The sequence below is a fragment of the Salvia splendens genome, chromosome 3, assembly GCF_004379255.2.
Source record: "Salvia splendens isolate huo1 chromosome 3, SspV2, whole genome shotgun sequence".
In the NCBI taxonomy this organism is placed as follows: domain Eukaryota; kingdom Viridiplantae; phylum Streptophyta; class Magnoliopsida; order Lamiales; family Lamiaceae; genus Salvia; species Salvia splendens.
The window spans coordinates 9,402,029-9,422,374 of NC_056034.1; the positions used below are offsets into that span (position 1 = coordinate 9,402,029).

General features: G+C 39.5%; 5 protein-coding genes and 1 pseudogene across 8 annotated transcripts; 5 read left to right on the forward strand and 1 right to left on the reverse strand.

Annotated features, from left to right (window-relative positions):
* The first annotated feature begins 119 nt into the window (after positions 1 to 119).
* Positions 120 to 1,761, forward strand: LOC121794780 (glutathione S-transferase U17-like). The gene is made up of 3 exons (XM_042193119.1): positions 120 to 174; positions 808 to 1,145; positions 1,227 to 1,761. The coding sequence occupies exons 2-3, from the start codon at positions 825 to 827 to the stop codon at positions 1,593 to 1,595; spliced, it is 690 nt and encodes a 229-aa protein (XP_042049053.1). The 5' UTR covers positions 120 to 174; positions 808 to 824; the 3' UTR covers positions 1,596 to 1,761.
* A 204-nt stretch (positions 1,762 to 1,965) lies between these two features.
* Positions 1,966 to 2,962, forward strand: LOC121794782 (annotated as a pseudogene).
* Positions 2,963 to 3,769: 807 nt separating this feature from the next.
* On the forward strand, positions 3,770 to 4,855 carry LOC121793361 (glutathione S-transferase U17-like). The gene is made up of 2 exons (XM_042191359.1): positions 3,770 to 4,295; positions 4,374 to 4,855. Exons 1-2 carry the CDS (start codon positions 3,978 to 3,980, stop codon positions 4,746 to 4,748), a joined length of 693 nt encoding a protein of 230 aa, XP_042047293.1. The 5' UTR covers positions 3,770 to 3,977; the 3' UTR covers positions 4,749 to 4,855.
* A 143-nt stretch (positions 4,856 to 4,998) lies between these two features.
* LOC121793360 (glutathione S-transferase U18-like) lies at positions 4,999 to 6,109 on the forward strand. The gene is made up of 2 exons (XM_042191358.1): positions 4,999 to 5,520; positions 5,600 to 6,109. Exons 1-2 carry the CDS (start codon positions 5,203 to 5,205, stop codon positions 5,978 to 5,980), a joined length of 699 nt encoding a protein of 232 aa, XP_042047292.1. The 5' UTR covers positions 4,999 to 5,202; the 3' UTR covers positions 5,981 to 6,109.
* A 4,895-nt stretch (positions 6,110 to 11,004) lies between these two features.
* LOC121794785 (tetratricopeptide repeat protein 38-like) lies at positions 11,005 to 15,227 on the forward strand. 4 transcript variants are annotated; one of them, XM_042193122.1, is made up of 14 exons: positions 11,005 to 11,140; positions 11,536 to 11,688; positions 11,795 to 11,893; positions 12,400 to 12,501; positions 12,644 to 12,787; positions 13,043 to 13,137; positions 13,211 to 13,340; positions 13,429 to 13,533; positions 13,902 to 14,008; positions 14,075 to 14,126; positions 14,514 to 14,603; positions 14,687 to 14,771; positions 14,851 to 14,915; positions 14,997 to 15,227. In XM_042193122.1, the coding sequence occupies exons 1-14, from the start codon at positions 11,045 to 11,047 to the stop codon at positions 15,081 to 15,083; spliced, it is 1,410 nt and encodes a 469-aa protein (XP_042049056.1). In that variant the 5' UTR covers positions 11,005 to 11,044; the 3' UTR covers positions 15,084 to 15,227. The 4 variants fall into 4 exon arrangements, 1 of the variants encoding a protein (XP_042049056.1); XR_006049356.1 differs by having other exon boundaries at positions 14,683 to 14,771; positions 14,851 to 15,227; XR_006049357.1 differs by lacking the exon at positions 14,997 to 15,227 and having other exon boundaries at positions 14,521 to 14,603; positions 14,851 to 14,907.
* A 63-nt stretch (positions 15,228 to 15,290) lies between these two features.
* On the reverse strand, positions 15,291 to 17,367 carry LOC121794783 (LEAF RUST 10 DISEASE-RESISTANCE LOCUS RECEPTOR-LIKE PROTEIN KINASE-like 1.5). The gene has a single exon (XM_042193121.1). The coding sequence runs from the start codon at positions 17,294 to 17,296 to the stop codon at positions 15,404 to 15,406; it is 1,893 nt and encodes a 630-aa protein (XP_042049055.1). The 5' UTR covers positions 17,297 to 17,367; the 3' UTR covers positions 15,291 to 15,403.
* Between the last annotated feature and the right edge of the window lie 2,979 nt (positions 17,368 to 20,346).

The window sequence follows — 20,346 nt, forward strand, 5'->3', positions numbered from 1 at the left end:
ACTGGGTCAAATTATGTGGGACGGGGGGAGTATTTTTTAATGGGTACCCGTATCCGACCCGAACCCAACCCGATAAGGACACGGCCCAATAAGACTGGACCCCAACCCAATAATATCGTGCGGATTCGTGTCGGATTATTGTGCCGCGTCGAAAATTGCCAGCCCTACTCGCAGGTATTTGCATTTTCAGTTTCATGCTTAAATTTAATAAATTTAGGTGGAGTATATCTGTAGCATTTAATTTCATCTTTAAATTATTAGTAACAAATATTTAGGGAGGGCTATGTAATGCCATACTATACAACTGCTTAGTGAATATTCTTCCTGCATCCTCTTCTTCGGGGAGAAAATTCGCCGTTAGGTGCCTAAAGCCCTAAACCACTGCAAATTAAGTTAATTATACGAAAAACTTTTAACATTACTGTTTGAAAAGGGACACGCATATGAAAATTATGGTGAATAATGAATTGAATAATATTAGGAGTTAAGTCGATATTTATTATGTCTGTTTACCTCAAGCCTGCTTTGCCGTAGGAATATTTGAAACTTTTTTTTCAAACATTGTTGTCTTCTTATGTTGTACTATATCTTTGTCAATTCCAACGATGTTGATTATCATGGCGTTTGCCGATGACTAGATCCTAAGTTAAAATGTAAGGTTTCACAGTATATGAATATAATTGAGTATTATATTTATGATGATATCAATATAGCCGCTGTTGGAAATGCTACAATGACTTGGCCTAGGCCAGGTTTGGTTATATAGTTTCTAACTCCCCTTCAAACTTCACATCAATAATCCAACAGATTCTTGTATCTTGATTATGGCTGCTGCTAGTGATGTAAAAGTTCTGGGGATGTGGGCCTGCCCATACGTGAACCGGGTTCAGCTTGCGTTGTGCATAACGTCGATTGAGTATGAGTTCATCGAAGAAAATACTTTGCAGAAAAGCGATATGCTGCTCAAACACAACCCTGTTCTCAAGAAAATCCCAGTTCTAATCCATGGACACAAGTCTGTTTGTGAGTCATGCATCATTGTGGAGTACATTGCTGATGCCTTTGACACAGGCCCGCGCATCCTCCCTTCTGATGCCTATGATCGCGCCTTAGCCCGTTTCTGGGCAGCCTACATCGATGACAAGGTACAAACCTACATCTTCCTTAAAATAAATCATGTTTACTAAACAGCTTCGGATAAACTTATACCAATATAACTCCTACAGTGGTATCCATTGGTCAAAGTGCTCAGGCAATCAGACAACGAAGAGGAAAGAAAATTACTAGTTCAGAAATTGTCTGAAGGCTTGATCTTGCTTGAAGAGGCATTTATCGGTTGTAGCAAAGGAATGGCTTATTTTGGAGGAGATAGCATAGGTTATCTCGACATCATTCTTGGATCCTGCTTGGCGTGGCTGAGAGTGACTGAGAAAGTTGTTGGAGTCGAACTGATGGATCCGACAAAGGCTCCTCAACTGGCAAAATGGGCCGAGAGATTATGCTCGGACAACAGGGTTAAGGCCGTCTTTCCAAACTTTGACAGGCTCATGGAACTTCATGAGTTGATTCAAGCTTATCTTAAATCCTCTAAGTGAATAAATGGCTATGAATGCTGTGGTGGTTTATTATTTCTGGTTTTTTGAGGTTATGTAATGTCATATGTTCCCGGATCATGAGCCGCTCGGGCTAATAATGTAAAATTGTGGGCACAGATATGATCTAGCTGAATATCAAGTATTAAAGTCCTTAGTTTCATGAATCTATCTACGTATACTGTGTTGTCGTATTGGCATCAAGACTGTGGCCACTTATGGACTAATCGCAAGGTAATAAAATAACATGAAAATGATTCTAATTTAACAATTCTCTTAGATGAACAGAAAATTTCACAATAGATGACTAGTTAAGTAGGTGTTTTAGTATGAAATTATTAGCCTAATAATGCAACTTACTGTAAGAGATTCATTTTGATCTTCCTTGGCCGGCAGAACCAAACGACATCTAAAAAAAATCCTCTCTTTCTCCATCATGTAGTGAAAACAGAGGAGTCGATGTCTTCAAAGTGAGAGACTTTTCACATGTCTATATAGCAACAGATAAGATCAGTAGTCTTGCTCGGATTGTAGCATCAGCTATGACTACAAGCAGTGTAAAGCTTTATGGAGGGCAGCATAGCCCATATGTCAACAGGGTTGTGATGGCCCTCGAGGTGAAATCTGTCGATTATGAGTTAGTAGAAACGAATCCACGTGAGCTTCTCATCAAAATCAACCCCATTCACAAGAAAATCCCAGTTCATGTCCATGGTGATAGGCCTATCTGTGAGTCTCTTATCATTGTTCAGTATATTGATGATGCATGGACTAATGGCCATTCAATCCTTCCTACTGATCCCTATGACCGCGCCACAGCTCAATTCTGGGCTGCTTTTGTTGATGACGAGGTACAGTTTTCCTCTTCTATGCTAACTCCTAGTAAAGAAAAGAAAAGATATGTATAAAATTAGGTATAGTCTGCTAACAAAGTTAAAATGGTGTCAGTTTGTTCCATTACTCAGGAAAATAGGGAGACCGAAGGGGAAGAGGCGAAAATGCTGGTTTTCGAGGAAGTGCTTGAAGCATGTGTGTTGTTTGAGGATGCATTCATCACCTGCAGCAAAGGCAAAGCTTTTTTTTGGTGGAGATAATGTTGGTTACCTTGATATAGCTCTAGGGTGTTTTGTTGGACATCTATGGTTGAGTGAGATGATGAATCCGACTTACAAAATCCTTGATGAAACCAAGACTCCTTGTCTGGCTGGATGGGCAGAGAGACTTTACTCAGACAGTCTTGTTAAGGATGTTATGCCGAGCTTCAAGAACTTCTCAAAAAGTATCAGGCAGTGTCAAAAACTGTTTCTGATTGAGTGATTGAATTCATTGTTCTGTTTTGTGTTCTTATCAGTGTTGTTAGTTATTGGAAAGATTCTCCATCTTTCTTGCATCGTATGGTCTTCTAGAGTGAATTCGATTCGAACAATAAGCATTTTTAACTTATGTGGTAGCTGGTTTGGATATAAACAATTTGTTGAGGCGATTTATAACTGCTGATCCAAATCAGTATGCTATTTACATGAATAGAAAACTCCTTGAAAGTGGACTCACTGAAGTAGGTGGGTTGGACTGAAATTATTGATCCAATACTGCAACTCTTTTTTATCTACTTTTTTTTTCTTGAGTTGGGATAATGAAAGTTAAGCTTTACTTCATATTCAAAGAGATTTGTGTTTGTATTCATTACAACTGCATCACTTATTTTCACATAGCAGCATGTAGGATCAAACTTGCTCAGATATTCATATCACCCATGGCAACAAGTTGTGTTAAGCTTTTAGGAGCTAAGCAGATCCCATTTGAACAGGGTTGTGATGGTGCTTGAGATGAAATCCATTTATTATGAGTTGGTAGAAATGAATCCATACGAAAAATCCGAGCTTCTCATCAAAATAAACCCCATTCTTGGCCAAAGAAATCTCACTTTGTTCTTTGTTGTTTATTAGTCTTTTTTAGTGTTTTGCTGAATTGAAGAATGAGTTATGAGTCCTGAAATTCTGTGAAGTACTTTAAATATATATGGAGAAAGTTGTACCAAAATTGTGAACAATTATGATGAGTTAAGCAATATGCAAGACTCATTTTAGTATGAAAATTATGGTTATTAAAAATTCTTTTGAATGAACAGAAAAGTTCACAATAGATGATTAGTTAAGTAGGTATTTTAGTACTATGAAAGTATTAGCCTAATAATGCAACTTTAAGAGATTCGTTTTGATCTTCCTTAGCCGGCGGCGGCAACCAAACAAATTCTAAAAAAATCATCTCTTTCACCATCATCATGTATTGGAAACAGACGAATCGATGACATCGAAGTAGGAGACTTTTCACATGTCTATATAGCAGCAGATAAGATCAGTAGTCGCTCAGATTGTAGCATCAGTTATGGCAACAAGCGGTGTAAAGCTTTATGGAGGGCGGCTGAGCCCATATGTCAACAGGGTTGTGATGGCTCTTGAGATGAAGTCTGTCGATTATGAGTTAGTAGAAATGTATCCATACGAAAAATCCGAGCTTCTCATCAAACTCAACCCTGTTCACAAGAAAATCCCAGTGCTTCTTCATGGTGATAGGCTTATCTGTGAGTCTCTCATCATTGTTCAATATATTGATGATGCATGGACTAATGGCCCTTCCATCCTTCCTACCGATCCCTACGACCGCGCCATAGCTCAATTTTGGGCTGCTTTTGTTGATGACAAGGTACAGTTTTCCTCTTCTTTGTTAGCTCCTTAAATGAAAATCTAGTATAGTCTGCTAACATAGTTAAAATGGTGTCAGTTCTTTCCATTACTCAGGGAAATGAGGGAGGCCGAAGAGGAGGAGGCGAAAAGGCTGGTTTTCGAGAAAGTACTTGAATCATTTGCGTTGTTGGAGGAGGCATTCATCACCATCAGCAAAGGCAAAGCTTTCTTTGGTGGAGATACTGTTGGTTACCTTGATATAGCTCTAGGGAGTTTTGTTGGATATCTAAGGGTGAGTGAGATGTTGAATGCGAATTACAAAATCGTTGACGAAACCAAGACTCCTCGTCTGGCTGGATGGGCAGAGAGACTTTACTCAGACAGTCTTGTTAAGGATGCTATGCTGGACCCTCAGATGCTTCTAGAATCTCTCACAAAGTTTCAGGCCATGCCAAAAACTGATTCTAATTGAATGGGTGTTTTCACTGTTTCGTTTTGTGTTCTTATCTGTCAGTGTTGTTATTGGAAATATTCTCCATCTTTCTTCGACATCGAATAATAAGCATTTTTAACCGTTAAGGTAGCTGGTTTGGATATAAATTTGTTGAGGTGATTTACATATAACTGCTGCTCCAAATCAGTATACTAGTTGAAAATAGTATGCCAACAATATTTATTAGTACCTTTTTTTGATGAATAGAAAAGTCCATATAAGTAGACTAATTAAAGTAGGTGGTTTGGCCTGAAATTATTGATCCAATAATGCTGGTCTTTTTTTTGTCTCGTCTTTTTTCTTGAGTTGGGATAGTGAAAGTTAAGCCTTTTCTTCATAGTCAAAGAGATTTGTGTTTATCTCATTACAACTGCATCACTTCTTTTCACATAGCATCAGATAAGATCAAGCTTGCTAGATTTTCACATCATCCATGGCAACAAGTGGTGTAAAGCTTTTAGGAGCCAGGCAGAGCCCATTTGTGAGCAGGGTTATGATGGCACTTGAGATGAAATCCATCGATTACGAGTTAGTAGAAATGAATCCATACCTAAAACCCGAGCTTCTTAGCAAAACCAATCCAGTTCACAAGAAAATCCCAGTGCTCATTCATGGTGAGAGGGCAATATGTGAGTCTCTTATCATTGTTCAATATATTGATGATGCATGGACCAATGGCCCCTCGATCCTTCCTCCTCATCCCTACGACCGTGCCACAGCTCGATTCTGGACTGCTTTTGTCGATGACAAGGTGCAGTTTTCCTCTTCCCTTTTAGCCTCCCGTGAATAATAAAATCTAGTACTTACTGACATAGTTGAAATGGTTTTAGTTGGTCCCGTTACTCGGGCAACTTAGGGAAGCCGAAGGAGAGGAAGCTAAAGAGTTGGTTTTCAAGAAATTTTGTGAAGCATTTATGCGGTTGGAGGAGGCATTCATTAACTGCAGCAAAGGCAAGGCTTTCTTTGGTGGAGATAGTGTTGGCTACCTTGATATTGCTCTAGGGAGTTTTGTTGGACTTATAAGGGTGGTTGAGATGATGAATGAAACCAAACTCCTTGATGAAACCAAGACTCCTCGTCTAGCCGGATGGGCCGAGAGGCTTTACTCTGACTCTGACAGCCTTGTTAAGGATGTTTTGATGGACCCTCAGTTGCTTCTAGTACAACTCCAGAAGTTTCAGGCCACGATGTCAAAAGCTGCTTCTGAATGAAAAGATTTTTTTTAATTGTTTGGTCATGTGTTTTATCGGTGTTGTTGTTGGATGGATACTCCTATCTTTCTTACCAGATTGTCTGTTTTCTAGTGAATTTGTTTATGATAATAAGCTTTTTTTGCCGCTTCTACCACTTGCCTGCAGTTAGTATGACTTCAACATCAACAAATTATTTTGGATAAATAGAAAAGTCCATAAAAGATGACTAGTTCAAAGTGGGTGGTTTGTTATAAAGTAGTTATCAAAGTTGACTCCAATAGTCCATGTTTTTATTCTTTTTCCTTGAGTAGTGATAATGAAATTAAGCATATTCTTCATATATACCCAAAATAGATTCGTTTTGATCTTCATCACAGCTATAGCAATCAAAGAAAAAAATGGTTTCTTTCTGATAGTCTTTTTGAGTTTTGACATCTAGTTAAATCCTCCGTTTCCCCCATCATGATATTAGTTTTATAGAGCAAAAGATAATTTGATGAGATGATGAATGGAACTAAAATCCTTGACCAAACCATATAAATTCTCTTTGAGACATGACTTTGCTGTTGTTGGGACACCTCAGTTATTAACCTCTACATCTACATAATTTGCATAATACAGACTAGTAACATTTCATGATGAGACAACAGCAGCAAGTGGAGTTGATCTAATCTTTGCTCAATTCTTTCAAGTACTATAAACATATGTATCCCCTTTGAGAGATGCCTTTGATGTTGTTGGTTTGGCAGTGGTTTCCGGCATTCAAGGAGCTCGAGAAGGCACCGGGAGACGAGGCTAGAGGCACGATCACTGAGAGGAAACATGAGGAGCAGTGTTGTTGGAGGAGAGGCCTTTGTAAAATGCAGCAGATTAAAGGCTTCTTTTTGTGGAGACAGCCTTAGCAGCAAATGAATGTTTTATTAGTTGAAAGTTCAAGAATCTGATGCGCTTACGTGGCAGTGAAGTGTTTAGTACCAATATTTTATTATATCCAAGCTTTGAAATAAGTATCCTATAATGATTCAACAATAAGGGGGCGTTTGTTTGGTATGATAGCCCTAGATATTGGCTGCTATCTAGGTTCTATCTAGTGTTTGATTGGTATGATATAACTACACGAAGACCCGGTATAAACTCCATGACCCGGAAAAATTTATGATAGCTAACTGCCATTTTCATATACGCCTAACCAGGCTGAAGGCTGTGATTGAAGTTATGTTGCCGATCCAGATTGTGTTCTACACATCTGTTGTCTAAAACACCCCTCCCCTTCCTCCCCTCTCCTTCTATTTCATACTGATTTGTGCCGAAAAATTGCACCGGCGTCAAAGTTCACATCCGCCGCCGATAAATTTGCCCCCGACGATTTTCGGTAATTCAGTACGATTGAAGATAATTCACTACGTTTTATGCCGATTCATTGATTCAAATCTTCAAATCTAATTTATTCCAATCTTCAAATCGACTCAGAGTGCTTGAACCATCTGGGAAGCTCGACAGTTTTGGGAACCTCAATTTTGCAACGGATTTCCATGGCTAGTGAAGAAGAAGCTCCTAAGGTACACCAATTTGTAATTCATCTATCAACTCAGTAGAAATTCGTTGAACTATAGTCAGATTCGAAACTGTACATCGACTACCAGCGATGATTCAGCCTGCCGACTCTGACTTTGTGAAATTTTGGGGTGAATTGCTTACAAAACGTGCTTATTTTTTGGACTGATGATTGATTTGTTCCTATCTTTGCTATATCAATTTGTGTGTATTGTTTCTGATTGGTGATGGCCTTGTAATTGTCAGTTTTCTCCGAATCTGCTTGTTATAATTAGTTGTTGAGTTAGAAGAACATGAGTTGTTGAGTTCACTGCTATTTACATTCGGTTTGTGTTTATGATTGTACCAACGATTTTGTGTATGACTAGCACTCTGTAAAATGTGTGAACTACTTCCTCAATTGCAGGACTGATGTTTGATGGATTGGTTCTTATTTTGGCTGTATCAATTTGTGGGTAGGCTTTGTGTTCATTAATGACCCTGTAATTGTTTGCCTTGTGTTGGTTTTTGTGATATATTTCATATAGATCCAGATTGTGTTTGTGTTTGTGATTGTAGCTTTGATTGAATTAGCAGCTTATATGCATTTGTTTTTCACCAACAATCTGTTAATAAATATGTGTAATGCTTCATCAGGGTGACGATAGGCGTAATGAAATGACATCCTTGTTGATTTTGTTAGAGGAGATAATACGGAATTATCAAATTAACATGCTCCTTATATCTTTCATGATCACGCTTATTGGCCCGCAAATGCATACGCAAATGCTGAAGGCTTTGTGACGCCATATAAAGGGGTCCGATATCATTTGAAAGAATGGGGACCCGGAAGACAAGCACCTCAAACACCAGAAGAGTTGTTCAATTTGAGACACACTAAGGCAAGGAATGTCATCGAACGATCGTTTGCCGTGTTGAAGATGCGATGGGGTATAAGGCCGACAATGAGGATGAAAGTGCTGCCGACAATGAGGTCGACAATGAGGATGAAAGTGCTGCCGAACACGATGGTGCTGAGCATATCAGTAGTGTCGAACCATCAGCCTCTTGGAACAAGAAAAGAGATGATCTTGCTAGAGATATATGGTCCGAGAGAAACAATGTGTAGGTTGTTGCACTAATCGAATTGAGTAATCTTTGCTATGTAGTAGAATTGTCCGAGAGAAACATATTTCATTTTCCAAAACTGGTTCCTTTCTGCTTCATATTGTGCCATAGGTTTCATCATCTAAATTTAGTTATTTTGTGGTTTGTAACTTGAATTATGTATTTCAAACTCATCTCCAATTCGATAATGTATGGAAATTTTATTTTACAAAAAGTGGATAGCAAAATTATGTATTTCAAACTCATCTCTAATTTGATGATGAATGGAATTTATTTTTTAGAAGGTGGACTTGCTATGGTTGTTTGAGGATCCTTGTGAATAATTATCCATATTGCATTACCTTATGCTATGGACAAAATAACAAAGCATTCAACAACACAATATCATGTCATTGAAACCGTTTACACCATAACAAGCTTAGGGAAAATTTGGTCAATACAAAATGTTTATGAGGGCATATTTGTCAATCAGTATTGCTATCATGGTTTTGTAGTAGCTCAACCAAAGACCAAATAAGTTATATGATTTGCACTATCAGCGCAAACAAACGTCCGATTGAGATATAATACTATCAGCACTATCATGTAAAACCCTATACAACTACCCTATCATACACAATACTCTCATACCAATCAAACGAACCCTAAGTGATACTCGCATACTTCCCATTTTACCCTTATATAGTTACAATTGTTTTAGGGGTGAAATAGTAAATTACTATACTTCATTTAAATATAATGAGGACACAACGCTCTTAGGTAGAGGTGTCCACGGTTTTCGGTTCCGGCGGTTAACTCCGATTCAAGATTTTAACCGAAACTGTCACCGAACCACCGGTTTCGGACGGTTCCGAACCGCCAGTTAACCGACGGTTTCACGGTTCCGGCGAGGTATCCGAGGCGTCAGCCGTTTGGCAGCTTTTTCAGGTGGTTTTTTTACCGGAACCGGCAAAAACCGGCGAAACCGCCGGTTTCGGCCGATTTTCAATTTTTTTTTTAATTCTGATTTTGAATTCAAATTGATCCATTTTCCCCCCCATTTTTGAGATCTCCGTCGATCGGATCTACTAGCTTTTCGAATTGAGTGTCGCCTTTGGGTGGTGGCGCCGCCTGCAGCCTCTTGCATTTTCTCTTCTCACTTCCTACACTGGACATAGCTAAGATTGAGCAAATAAAAGAAGGTTGTGAAGGGAATGGTGGTTTGAAAAAGTGAAGGTAAGTGTAGTTCAGAATCGGCTGAATTTAAGTAATGAAACGATTGTATTTATGGTGAGAGAGATGAGAGGGGAATCGGTAATGTACCTTTTTAAAATGACCGTTGATAAAAAAAATCAATTTAACCTGCGGTTATAACCGGAACCGGCGGTTTGGATTTGACTATTTGATTTGGATTTATGAGACAAGACAACACTGGTAAAACGTAAAAGCAATCTTACGTATCTATTCTTGGGAACTGATTGGCTATCGAGAGTATCGGATAATGGCTAAGGAGATTTTCGCCGTTCTCGCTTCCACCGTCGCCGTTGAGCAAGCTTTTAGTGTCGGCGGTTGTGTCCTAGACGACAAAAGGAGCAATCTCTCCGCCAAAAACATGAAAGTCACTATGTTACTTGATGATTGGGCAAAGGCGGACATGAGAGCACAAAAGCCGGATTTTGATTTCCGTGTAGAGAGTGATGGTGAAGACTTTCCACCGATGACGAGGTCGGAAGCGAGGGCGCTCGACAATATCAATGACGGGGGGAGGGGGGCGGTGAATGGCGAGCACGACCTACCAAAAAGGTAAGCAAGGTAAGAGAACTACATGAGCTTTGATTCCTCAATAAAATTGTGGATACGTAGACAACTCAATTTAAATTTGAAAAGTTTAACTTTGAAAGTTTAAGTTGAGTTCAAGCCCTTTTCAATTTTTCCCTTTTTCCCCCATTTCATGTTTTTTATTTATGTTCCGATGACACTTGTAAATTATATCACATGGTTGTATACTTGTATATGTATTGTAAATTGTAATGTATTGTTGTTCGTTACAACTCAAATTTAATAAAATTGATATGATTTTCACCTTATTCGTCTTATTTCAATTTAAATTATTCATTGTCTTGTTCAAATTTATTGTATAAGTCCAAATTTCAAATTACAAAGCAAAAAAAAAACCCCAAAACCGAACTGAAACCGTGAGAACCGTCTGAAACCCGGGAGTTCGAAACCGGAACCGCCGGTTTTCGAACCGTAACCGTGAAATAGCCTCACGGTTCGGTTTCGGTCCACTTTTCTTAAAATCGGAACCGGAACCGGAACCGCCGGTTTATGAACCGTGGGCACCTCTACTCTTAAGTCGCGGTAAAGCCAACATAAATCAACTTAAAATAAGCAGTTATTAAAGTGAAACGCGAAAACTCAGAGGAAATCTCTTTGTTGAAGATGGCGGCAGCAGAGATGAAGCTGGACAGATGGGGCTACCAAGTTAGGACTTCTTCCGATGCTTGCATTTCTGCTATCAACGATTACTATCACCAGGTATATTTTTAACCCAACATCTTTTGCATACTTTGAATTTACTGAAATTCATAAGATTTGATCGACTACACTATACCAGGCTTTAATTTTATGGTTGAATTCTACTATACATATCTCGTTAAATTCTTCGATTTCAATAAAATTATTGTTAGTTCTACCCAGGGATATTGTTCGTATATGTTACTTATGCTAATTTTCTTCTTCTGAGTTACTGTTCGGCTTTTTGTTAGATAGTACTATTTGCTATACAATTGGGGAAATTTAGGTGAACATTGTGGAAACCTATTATTCAGTATTGCAAGTTTTTTTGAGTTTGTAAAATATGCTTGCTGATAAGTTTGTAGAATTGTTGATACGGAAAGACCTTTTCTTATTTTCCGTTTATGGGTTATTAGGTGCTTAGTTATGAAAGGAAAAGGTCGGTAATATTAGAAGCTCCAAAAAGTGATCCGGAGTGTGTTCTAGGCAACATTTTGGCTGCCCATTTTCTCTGCTCAGCTGATCCATCCCATGCTCCTGAATTCATCGATGCTGCCAAGTCTCATCTCGTATGATTCAATTTTGTTATTGTAAATTTATAATTTTGGGTCTTAATAAGCTTCTTGAAATTCAACATGTCCTGGAATTCTTTTTTTCTTTTGGGAATGTGGACAGGAATGTGCTAGCACATATGAGAAGGCAGTGTTTGAAGTCGTCCAATATATAATTTCTTCAGATAGAGATGATGATTTAGTTGTGCAGCAGCATTCCAAGGTTGTCATTTCCAACTTCAATTTTTTTGCATTATATGTGTATCTTTCTCTATCACTGCAGAGAACATTGCTGTGTGTTTCAAGTTCTATTAATTTTAGCACATGAAATGTTGTTTTCGTTGTGTTTTTCTACTTCTGGTTATATATATTGCTTATCTAGGTAGCTTGTATAAGAATTACTGTACTTGAAGTCTTGAAGAAGAAACTTTAAATGCTAGAACATCATGTTATTCAGTCAGATTTGACAGTACAATGGATAATCATAATTAGACAAGCAGAAACATCTCAAGCATACCTGCATCATGATGATAAGATAATAATTAGATACCCATTAACTTTTCACTGTTTTGCTTAAATATCATATACTCAACATATACATATATTTATCTAATCATTCACTGAATCTGGGAGTATAGAGTAGACCATGTTACTTGAATTCATTATGTGCATCCCTTGGTTTAAAGAAATAATGGAAATCTGACTTTTAGAGTATTGGCTTGGTTACAGCTTTTGCAAGATTTCCCCCGAGATCTTGTATCACTGAAGAGAGTTCAAGTGCAATGCTTTTACATGGGTCGACTAGATCTATTTCTGGGAATTGTAGAACAGGTATTCATTTTGAAAAGAAAATTGCAATTATCAGGTTTTCAATAACATGCCCATCGTCTACTGTCTGTCTATATCCTAAAAGCACATGGTATCCTTTCAGTTTGGTTTTACACAACAAATACGAGTAACATATAACCAACAGGTCCTGCCAGTGAATGACCATGAGGATTATATATATGGCATGCTTGCATTTACATTACTAGAGCTAGGTCAAATGGAAGATGCAGAGAAAGCAGGAAAAAAGGGATATGAGCTCAATAAAGATGATGCCTGGTCACAGCATGCAGTGAGTTTCCAATTTTCTCTGCTCATAGTTTAAGGCAAAAACCATGCTAGGTCGACAAAGACCGCAAATGCCAATTTAAGTCTAAATATAAATATTCACTCAAGAAGGAAAGTCGAACAAACACTGTTGGAATATTTGGTGTATCATTAGGGCATGAGAAGTCATTATGCCTATGAAGTTAGAATTTGCAAACATAGTGATATCATCAAATATCGACTTAGTACTGATGCTCTCATTTTTTTCTAACACATGCAGCTATGCCATGTTTACCAGTACGAGTGTCGTTTCAAAGAGGCAGTGGAGTTCATGATGAATTGTGCACAATCATGGGGTTCTTTGTCATCTTTTATGTGTGTGGATATATCACAATCAGCTAACATAATTCTTTCATGTGTGGCTAATTAAAGACAACTATTTAATTAGGTATACACATAATTGGTGGCATATTGCTCTATGTTACTTGGAAGGCCATGCTCCTATAACTAAAGTAGAAGATATTTATAATGAGCACATTTGGAAAGAATTGGAAAGAAGTGATGCCACCCCAGTGGAGGTCTACCACAAATGCTTTTTTCTTCTAGAACACCTCTTTACATTGTACTTCCACATATGCCTTATCCAATTTCATCTTATGCATACAGGTATATTTAAATGCCGCCGGTTTGTTATTGCGTCTGTATGTGCGAGGTGTGCATGATATTCTCAAGGATCGTCTAAATGAGTTAGCTAATTGTCTGACAGATCAAGTGAGGCTCCTTATTTACTTTTATTGAAATTCATGAGAGTTGAATTTACTTTTGGAAATCCACAAAAAGTTGAGTTCTATTCCAGCCCTTATAGTACTGCGTTACAGTAAGCAAGGCATGAAGTGGCATACGTTAGTTACTAAATTCATTACTTCTGTTTGTTGCTTAATGACTGCTTTAAAGAGCTAAATTATTAGAAAATGTACTCAGTCAGTTTCTTCTTTGTGGCTTTTCCCTCATTTTTTCTTGATTGGACACCTTTATTTCCTTGAATGGACTATGGAAGGCCGCATTTTCCTTCTCATTTTTGTTAGACTTCATTCTGTTCACTTGTTTTGGCAATTCATACATAAAACTTCGTAGCACAGGCCTTCTGGTTTCTGGAGTGGCACCTTGACATTTTGATATTATGGACCTTATCTTGCACTGGGAGATTTAATAAAGCAGAAGAATTACTTAAGGGCTTGAACTCCAGGTATGGAGACTTTTCAACCTCTTCCTCTTGTTAATAGTTGTCGGCTGATTCCTTCTCTCTTTGCAGGGTTTCAATGATGAACAGGAAGAAACAACAACAAATGCAAACAGGACTTGATGTTCGTTTCTGTCATTCACTTATTTTAAACAATATTTTTTTATAGTTTATATTGTCTGGTGTTTTACTTTGAGAAGTTTATCAGCTTTATGTGTGATGTCTTAAGGAACAAAAAACTCACTTTTAGTTTGACAAGCAACTCCTACCTATTGGCTCTGTCTACCGGACCTACTGCTTCAATATGTTTCCTGAACTGTTTCTCATGAAAAAAAAACTCAATTTGTTATGACAAGGAAATTATATTGTCTTATTTTGCATTGTAGTAAACTGTAGTGTTTAGAGATGAAATCAAATCTGAACGTAATGTTTGACATATAGATGTTGATAATGTTTGCACTTAATCAGTGCTGGCCCATAAAAAATTGCTTATATATGTTAGTGCTTCTAGCTTGCAGAAGCTCTCTATAGATACGGGAAGGGAGACTACAAGAAGGCTGTGGAACTTCTTGGGCACGACTTTGATGCCATTAACTACAAGGTACTGACAAAAGCACCCAATCATTCATCTACTTCAACTTATACTAAATAGATCTAACGTGATAGCTGACTATGCTAAGCTAGGTAATCGGGGCATCTGATGAACAGCTCGATGTGTTCACTGAAGTGCACATCACTCTGCTGCTGGAAACCGGAGAAGTATCAGCAGGTATTTGCTGAACTTTTTCCAGATGACGGAAATAATCGGTATGTTATAGGAGTAATAACAATGACTTGGGCTGTTGCAGCTAAAGAAGCTATTGAGAAACAACTGAAGAGACGGGAAGGTGCGCCGTTTCTATGGTCTCTCCTGGTACGTGTCCAATTAAACGTTTTTTAGCTAGAGCTTTGTGTTCAAGTTTTGCTTTTATTCATGCAAGTTATTGCAATATAGGAGAAAGCATGTTTGATATTAGGAATGGAGGAAGCAGCTAGTTATGGTCAGAAAGCCAAAGAATTAGAAGCTGCATACTTCACTTAGCTAAACTTGCACGCAGCATGACCTGTGTAGTGATGGGTTTGGATTATGAATGTTTTGGATGTCCAGATTAGATGGATTCTTAACAAGCCATGTGAGTTTGTCTAATCATTAATAGTAGTACTATATGATTAATTAACTTGATAACCAAGTCCAACCACATAGTGAACACGATGACCATACTAACAATCCAAAGTCTGCAAGCCCGAATAAGGAGAAGGGGGAGTTAAATAAATTCAGTGAAAGTTAAAAAAAACAAGCGTGACATCTAATGTACATTTAATTTCACCCAGAAGAAGAATCCCCATTTAAAATCATTAGGCCTACCCATTAACATCAGGCACAACCACATTGCTTGAATTCGAACTCCTCAACATGCCACTACAACTCTTCCCGCGGCCCTTAATTCTCCGCAGCTCCATCACCACCTCCCGTGCATCCGGCCGGTCGTCCTTGTCGGCCGCGACACAGCGGAAGGCAAGCTCCGCCACGGCAGCAGCTCCCTCCATGGCCTCCCCATCCACCACCAAAACAGGGTCCACCACCTGATGCAGCAAGCCCATCTGAATCCTGGGCACCACCATATCCGCCAAAGTCATCTCCCTCATCTCCCGGCTCTGATCGACAGCTCTCATTCCCGTGATCAGCTCGAGCAACACCACCCCGAAGCTGTAGATGTCACTCTTCTCGTTCAACCGGAAAGACCTGTAGTAATCGGGGTCCAAGTACCCGGGCGTCCCCTGCGGCCCTGTGCAGACGCCCTCGGAGGAATTGCCCGATGCCATGGTGGAATCGGGGCACACGAGGAGCCTCGACAGCCCGAAATCGCCGACCTTCACCTTCATGTCTTTGTCCGCGAAAATGTTGGCGGAGGTGATGTCTCTGTGGACCACCGGCGGCACGACGGAGAAGTGCAGGTACTCGACGGCCATCGCCGTTTGCAGCGCGATGTCAACTCGGGTGCTCCACGTCAGCGCCCCTTTTCTGTACAGACTCTGCTTGCCGTGGAGATGATCGGCGAGGGTGCCATTAGGCACGTAATCGTATACCAATAGCAAACCTCTCGGATCGCTGCAGTATCCATGGAGCTTCACTAAATTCGGGTGATTAATCGATGATAAAATCAAAATTTCATTGCAAAATGACTTGTTCGAGAAGCCTTTTTCTACGGCGGCGCCGGCGGAATTGTGCTTGTGGAGGTGTTTGACGGCCACCAATCTGCCGTCGTAAAGCTGCCCTAGAAACACCGAACCGAATCCTCCGTCGCCGATTTTGCGTTTGGGATCGAAGTGGTTAGTGGATGCGTCGAGCTCCTCGTAGGTGAATACCGGCGGGAGTAGACTGGCGGAGCGGTGGCGGCGGAGGAAAATGATGGTTGGATCTTCCTCTGCGTCTCTTCTCTTTGAGCGGAGCACGACGAAGGCGACGGAGAGAGCAATCAATAGGCATACAAACAAGGACAGAATGGTGAGGATCGCAATTTTGTTAGGGCTTTGCTGGCGGATGGTTGCCTTTGGTGAGAAACAAACGAATTGCTTCCTCGAATCGGAGGAATTGAAACCGCAAAATCCAATGCAGGATTTGCAGCTTGAGAAATAAGGATCTTCGTCTTCATCCTCATCCCACTCCACTTCAAACCCTAATCGGAGAATGTTGTCGAGGACGCCGAGGACGTCGCCTTGGCACTCCGGCTGGAAATCATCGCGGTGGCGGGCGGCGCCGCAGTCATGGATGAGGTGGATTGGGCTCTTGATGAGCTTGCATTCGAAGGAGCAGTGGCTGCAGTTAGGGAGATTTGGGGGAGAGCAGGGTTTGAGAGCGGAGAGGCGGGAGCAGGAGGAATCGGCGACCCGGAATGGCGATCCGGAGAAGGAAATGGATCTGTTGAGGGCGGAGACGGCGGCGGTGGAGGTGCAGTTGCGGCGGGGGTGTGGGGGCGGGGTGAGGGAGAGGGTGAGGGAGGTGGAGTTGGGCTCGTAGTGGAGGAGAGAGAAGGTGAGGTTGTTGATGGAAATGGAGGCGGCGGAGGGGGAGCAGTGGATTTGGAAGGAGGGGTGGCCGCAGCCTGGGGAGAGGGAGAAGGGGAAGGGCGGAGGGGAGGTGAAAGGGGGGCAGAGGGTTTTGGTCGGCGGCGAGCAAGTGTGAGAGGATGCTAGAGTGGGAATAATGAGGGTTAATAGTAGATAGAGAAATGCGGCGGCGGGAGGTGGTGGCATGGTGGTGGTGGTGGAGCCAAAGTGGTAAATGTAGTCATCAACGGGGGAGTGAAGATCTAAATCTTTGATCTACTTTGGGTGGGGTGGGGTGGGGTTGGGGGGGGGGGGATAGGGGTCCTGAAGAGAGGGAAAAGTGGGACGCTCACGTGAAACGAATGGGATGAAGACAAAATACAAATCATAATAATGAAAATAGACGTTATATAATCAATTTAGGATACCAAAGAGGTGTAGAAATTTGAAATTATAGACCAAACTTTGAAAGAGAGAATCGAGTGTGATTGTTTGCTTACTTTCCATACCTACGCCCCATATTAGGTGGATGGATGTGCGTTAGTCAACAGTGGTCCACTTTGAAATTTGAATAGTGCCCAATTTTTATGAACATGGTTTTTTAATCTACATAGTGGAGTACAAATTAGTAGTGTATTAGTATTATAGCATTATGATAATTGCAAACTAATGAGGGTTGAATAACAAAAGGAATGTAAATGAAACTAACTACAGAATGAAACCATCATTTTTAGTAAGTAAGCGTTTTTTTTACCTTTTATTTTATTATTCCTATTATACTCTATTTTGATTATTACTGGTACTATTTAGGAATAGTAATTCGAAGAAGATTATATGATTTCTTTCTTGGAGCTGTCAAAATCATCATATAGTATTGGATACTCATACACTCGGTTGAAATAGTTTTGGGCAAAACGAGACGGTCCGAAAACTGATTGGGCCTAATATTTTTTCAACCACTCATTGTGTAGTAGGAGTAGTACGTTTATTCAGCCTAACAACTCCGAAATCAAGTTCAAATTAAAATATTGAAAGAGAAAGAGACACAATTCGTCCGTTGATAATATATGGTGACAGAAGGAGGTGTATTTATATGTGGTCCAAGTAAGATAACAATAAATCGATGGTGTGCTCGAATACACAACCAATAACTTTACTTCAATACTTCTCACATGAAATGTACTAAACTTTATATTTTCATTATGGGGGACCAACAAAGACGAATGGAAGACGAAAGAGTATTTTCATTATGACAATTAATATATATTTCTCTCTCAAAAGGTTTCAGCAATCAGTTTTGCGTACATGTGTAGTAATCATAAATAAAATGATTAATCTAATATAAATTTAGATAATAAGGTTCCTATTACATCGGGGGCCATCCTAAATCGGCTGCTGTTTAAAATATTGCATCACGGGCAAGCGGAACCACTACATTACGTATAAGATGAAAAACCTCTCGCTAATAATATTTGTTAGATAAGTTTAGGGAACTAAGGACCAAAATTAAACATGTTAGTTTATGTAAGTAGAAGGCAGAGCATCCACAATCCGTCCCACGTCCCATCCTATATCAATTTATAGTCTTATTCATTCATCTGCAATGGGGCGCTCTATAGTCCACCCTATCTTTTTAACAACTAGTATTTTGTATATATTTTTTATGTTTGTGAATATGTAAATTAGCAAAATAAAATATCAAAAACGCAATAAATTAAAGGCAAACCCTACATTTACTTAATTTTTAAAAAGGTACAAACATAGGAAGAGTGGAAATAAAAACAAATGCACTACAGATAAGGCCAGAGACTTGGTCTAGTCCATTTCCAACTGGTGTTGGAGATGACCGTTCATCTTCTCGAGGTACCAAGCTCTAACTGGGTCCTAGCACTCAATGAGGACGTTGTGCGTGTCTAACAATGTCCTTTGCTGAACGAATATGAGTCCCAGTAGGCCTACGCCGAAGCCAGTGTAATTCTGCCTCTCATAGGACCAACACTTCAGCAGAAGCATGGTCTCCTCGTCGGTGTAGTTCTGCTTCACTGGGGTGTATTCTTCGTTGAACTCCACAAAAGACAACTTCTTGGCTTTCCCTTCACCTTTTTCTTTCTTGACTGGGTGGCGGGGCTCAGCTCCATGTTGTTGAGCCCATACGAATCCGTGAAAAATTCGGATCGTACTAGTTGTTCGGATCCCAGTTGGACTCCAGGAACCAGGTGTATCCAATGGTCGAAATTCCCTTGTCGGGGCTATTCGGGTTTGGAAAATCGCCGATATTCATCCTTGAATTACTAGTGAGAGAGAAAATGAGATGACGAAAGAGATTGGAGTGAAAGGTATGAGAATGCAGGTAAAAATGGTGATATATATAGAGGAAATTTTTTAAAAAAAAATCTGAAATCATCGTCTGACCTTAAGGCGGTGGACTATGTATCGGGCATGTCATCATCCGGCCATCTCCAGTGACGGACGATGCATCAAGCGGATCATCATCCGCCCCTCTGCGGATGATCCTACCATGGTCACTCTAATAAAGCCAAGTTCGACTATATTGTGATTTATATTCAGAATTACTAAAATGCCCCTTTGCTGCCATGGGCTTAGGATGGAGATCAAATACCCTCTATTTTAATCGTACCTGCATATCAATTTAGTTTAACAAAAATAAAAAATTTGTTTGAGACCCAATTTAGGTAAAATATAAGTATAAAAACTCAAAATTGAGGTAAAAAGAAAACTACACCCACCTTGATTAAATGTTGGTACTTGGTTTTTTCATTGGTCTTAGTTAGTTTGTATTTTTGTTGGAATGTTATTGTTGAACTCTTGCTCACCATTTTTTTATTTGAGCCTTTTATTTGTATTTTTGTTGGAATGTTATTGTTGAACTCTTGCTCATCATTTTTTTATTTGATCCTTTTATTTACGAAAGAAAACACCCACCTTGATCTTTCCCCTAAAACATTATTTTTAGATTAGGTTGCGGTAATGAAATTGTCAACTGGATTGTAACATAATGTAACATACTATTATTGTTGTGGGCTAAACTTGGGCAGGTTGCCTAACTATATACTACTAGTAGTTGTTTTAATTCAAAAAAATAAACAAAATATATATGACCGTTATTATTACACAAATCTTGACCCATCATATATTTTTATGAAATGTTTGTAACATTTTAGTTACCGTACAATGACAATACATGAAAATCTATCAATAAAATGAAACAAAAAGAAATGAGATTGATAAATGCCGTA

What these genes read in the sequence shown, in the direction of transcription:
- LOC121794780 (XM_042193119.1), top strand. Translation starts at nt 825, where the DNA reads ATGGCTGCTGCTAGTGATGTAAAAGTTCTGGGGATGTGGGCCTGCCCA. An exon ending in CAGCCTACATCGATGACAAG is followed by an intron (nt 1,146 to 1,226) that starts GTACAAACCTAC and finishes TAACTCCTACAG; the next exon opens with TGGTATCCATTGGTCAAAGT.
- LOC121793361 (XM_042191359.1), top strand. Translation starts at nt 3,978, where the DNA reads ATGGCAACAAGCGGTGTAAAGCTTTATGGAGGGCGGCTGAGCCCATAT. An exon ending in CTGCTTTTGTTGATGACAAG is followed by an intron (nt 4,296 to 4,373) that starts GTACAGTTTTCC and finishes AAATGGTGTCAG; the next exon opens with TTCTTTCCATTACTCAGGGA.
- LOC121793360 (XM_042191358.1), top strand. Translation starts at nt 5,203, where the DNA reads ATGGCAACAAGTGGTGTAAAGCTTTTAGGAGCCAGGCAGAGCCCATTT. An exon ending in CTGCTTTTGTCGATGACAAG is followed by an intron (nt 5,521 to 5,599) that starts GTGCAGTTTTCC and finishes AAATGGTTTTAG; the next exon opens with TTGGTCCCGTTACTCGGGCA.
- LOC121794785 (XM_042193122.1), top strand. Translation starts at nt 11,045, where the DNA reads ATGGCGGCAGCAGAGATGAAGCTGGACAGATGGGGCTACCAAGTTAGG. An exon ending in TCAACGATTACTATCACCAG is followed by an intron (nt 11,141 to 11,535) that starts GTATATTTTTAA and finishes ATGGGTTATTAG; the next exon opens with GTGCTTAGTTATGAAAGGAA. An exon ending in TTGATGCCATTAACTACAAG is followed by an intron (nt 14,604 to 14,686) that starts GTACTGACAAAA and finishes ATGCTAAGCTAG; the next exon opens with GTAATCGGGGCATCTGATGA.
- LOC121794783 (XM_042193121.1), bottom strand. Translation starts at nt 17,296, where the DNA reads ATGCCACCACCTCCCGCCGCCGCATTTCTCTATCTACTATTAACCCTC.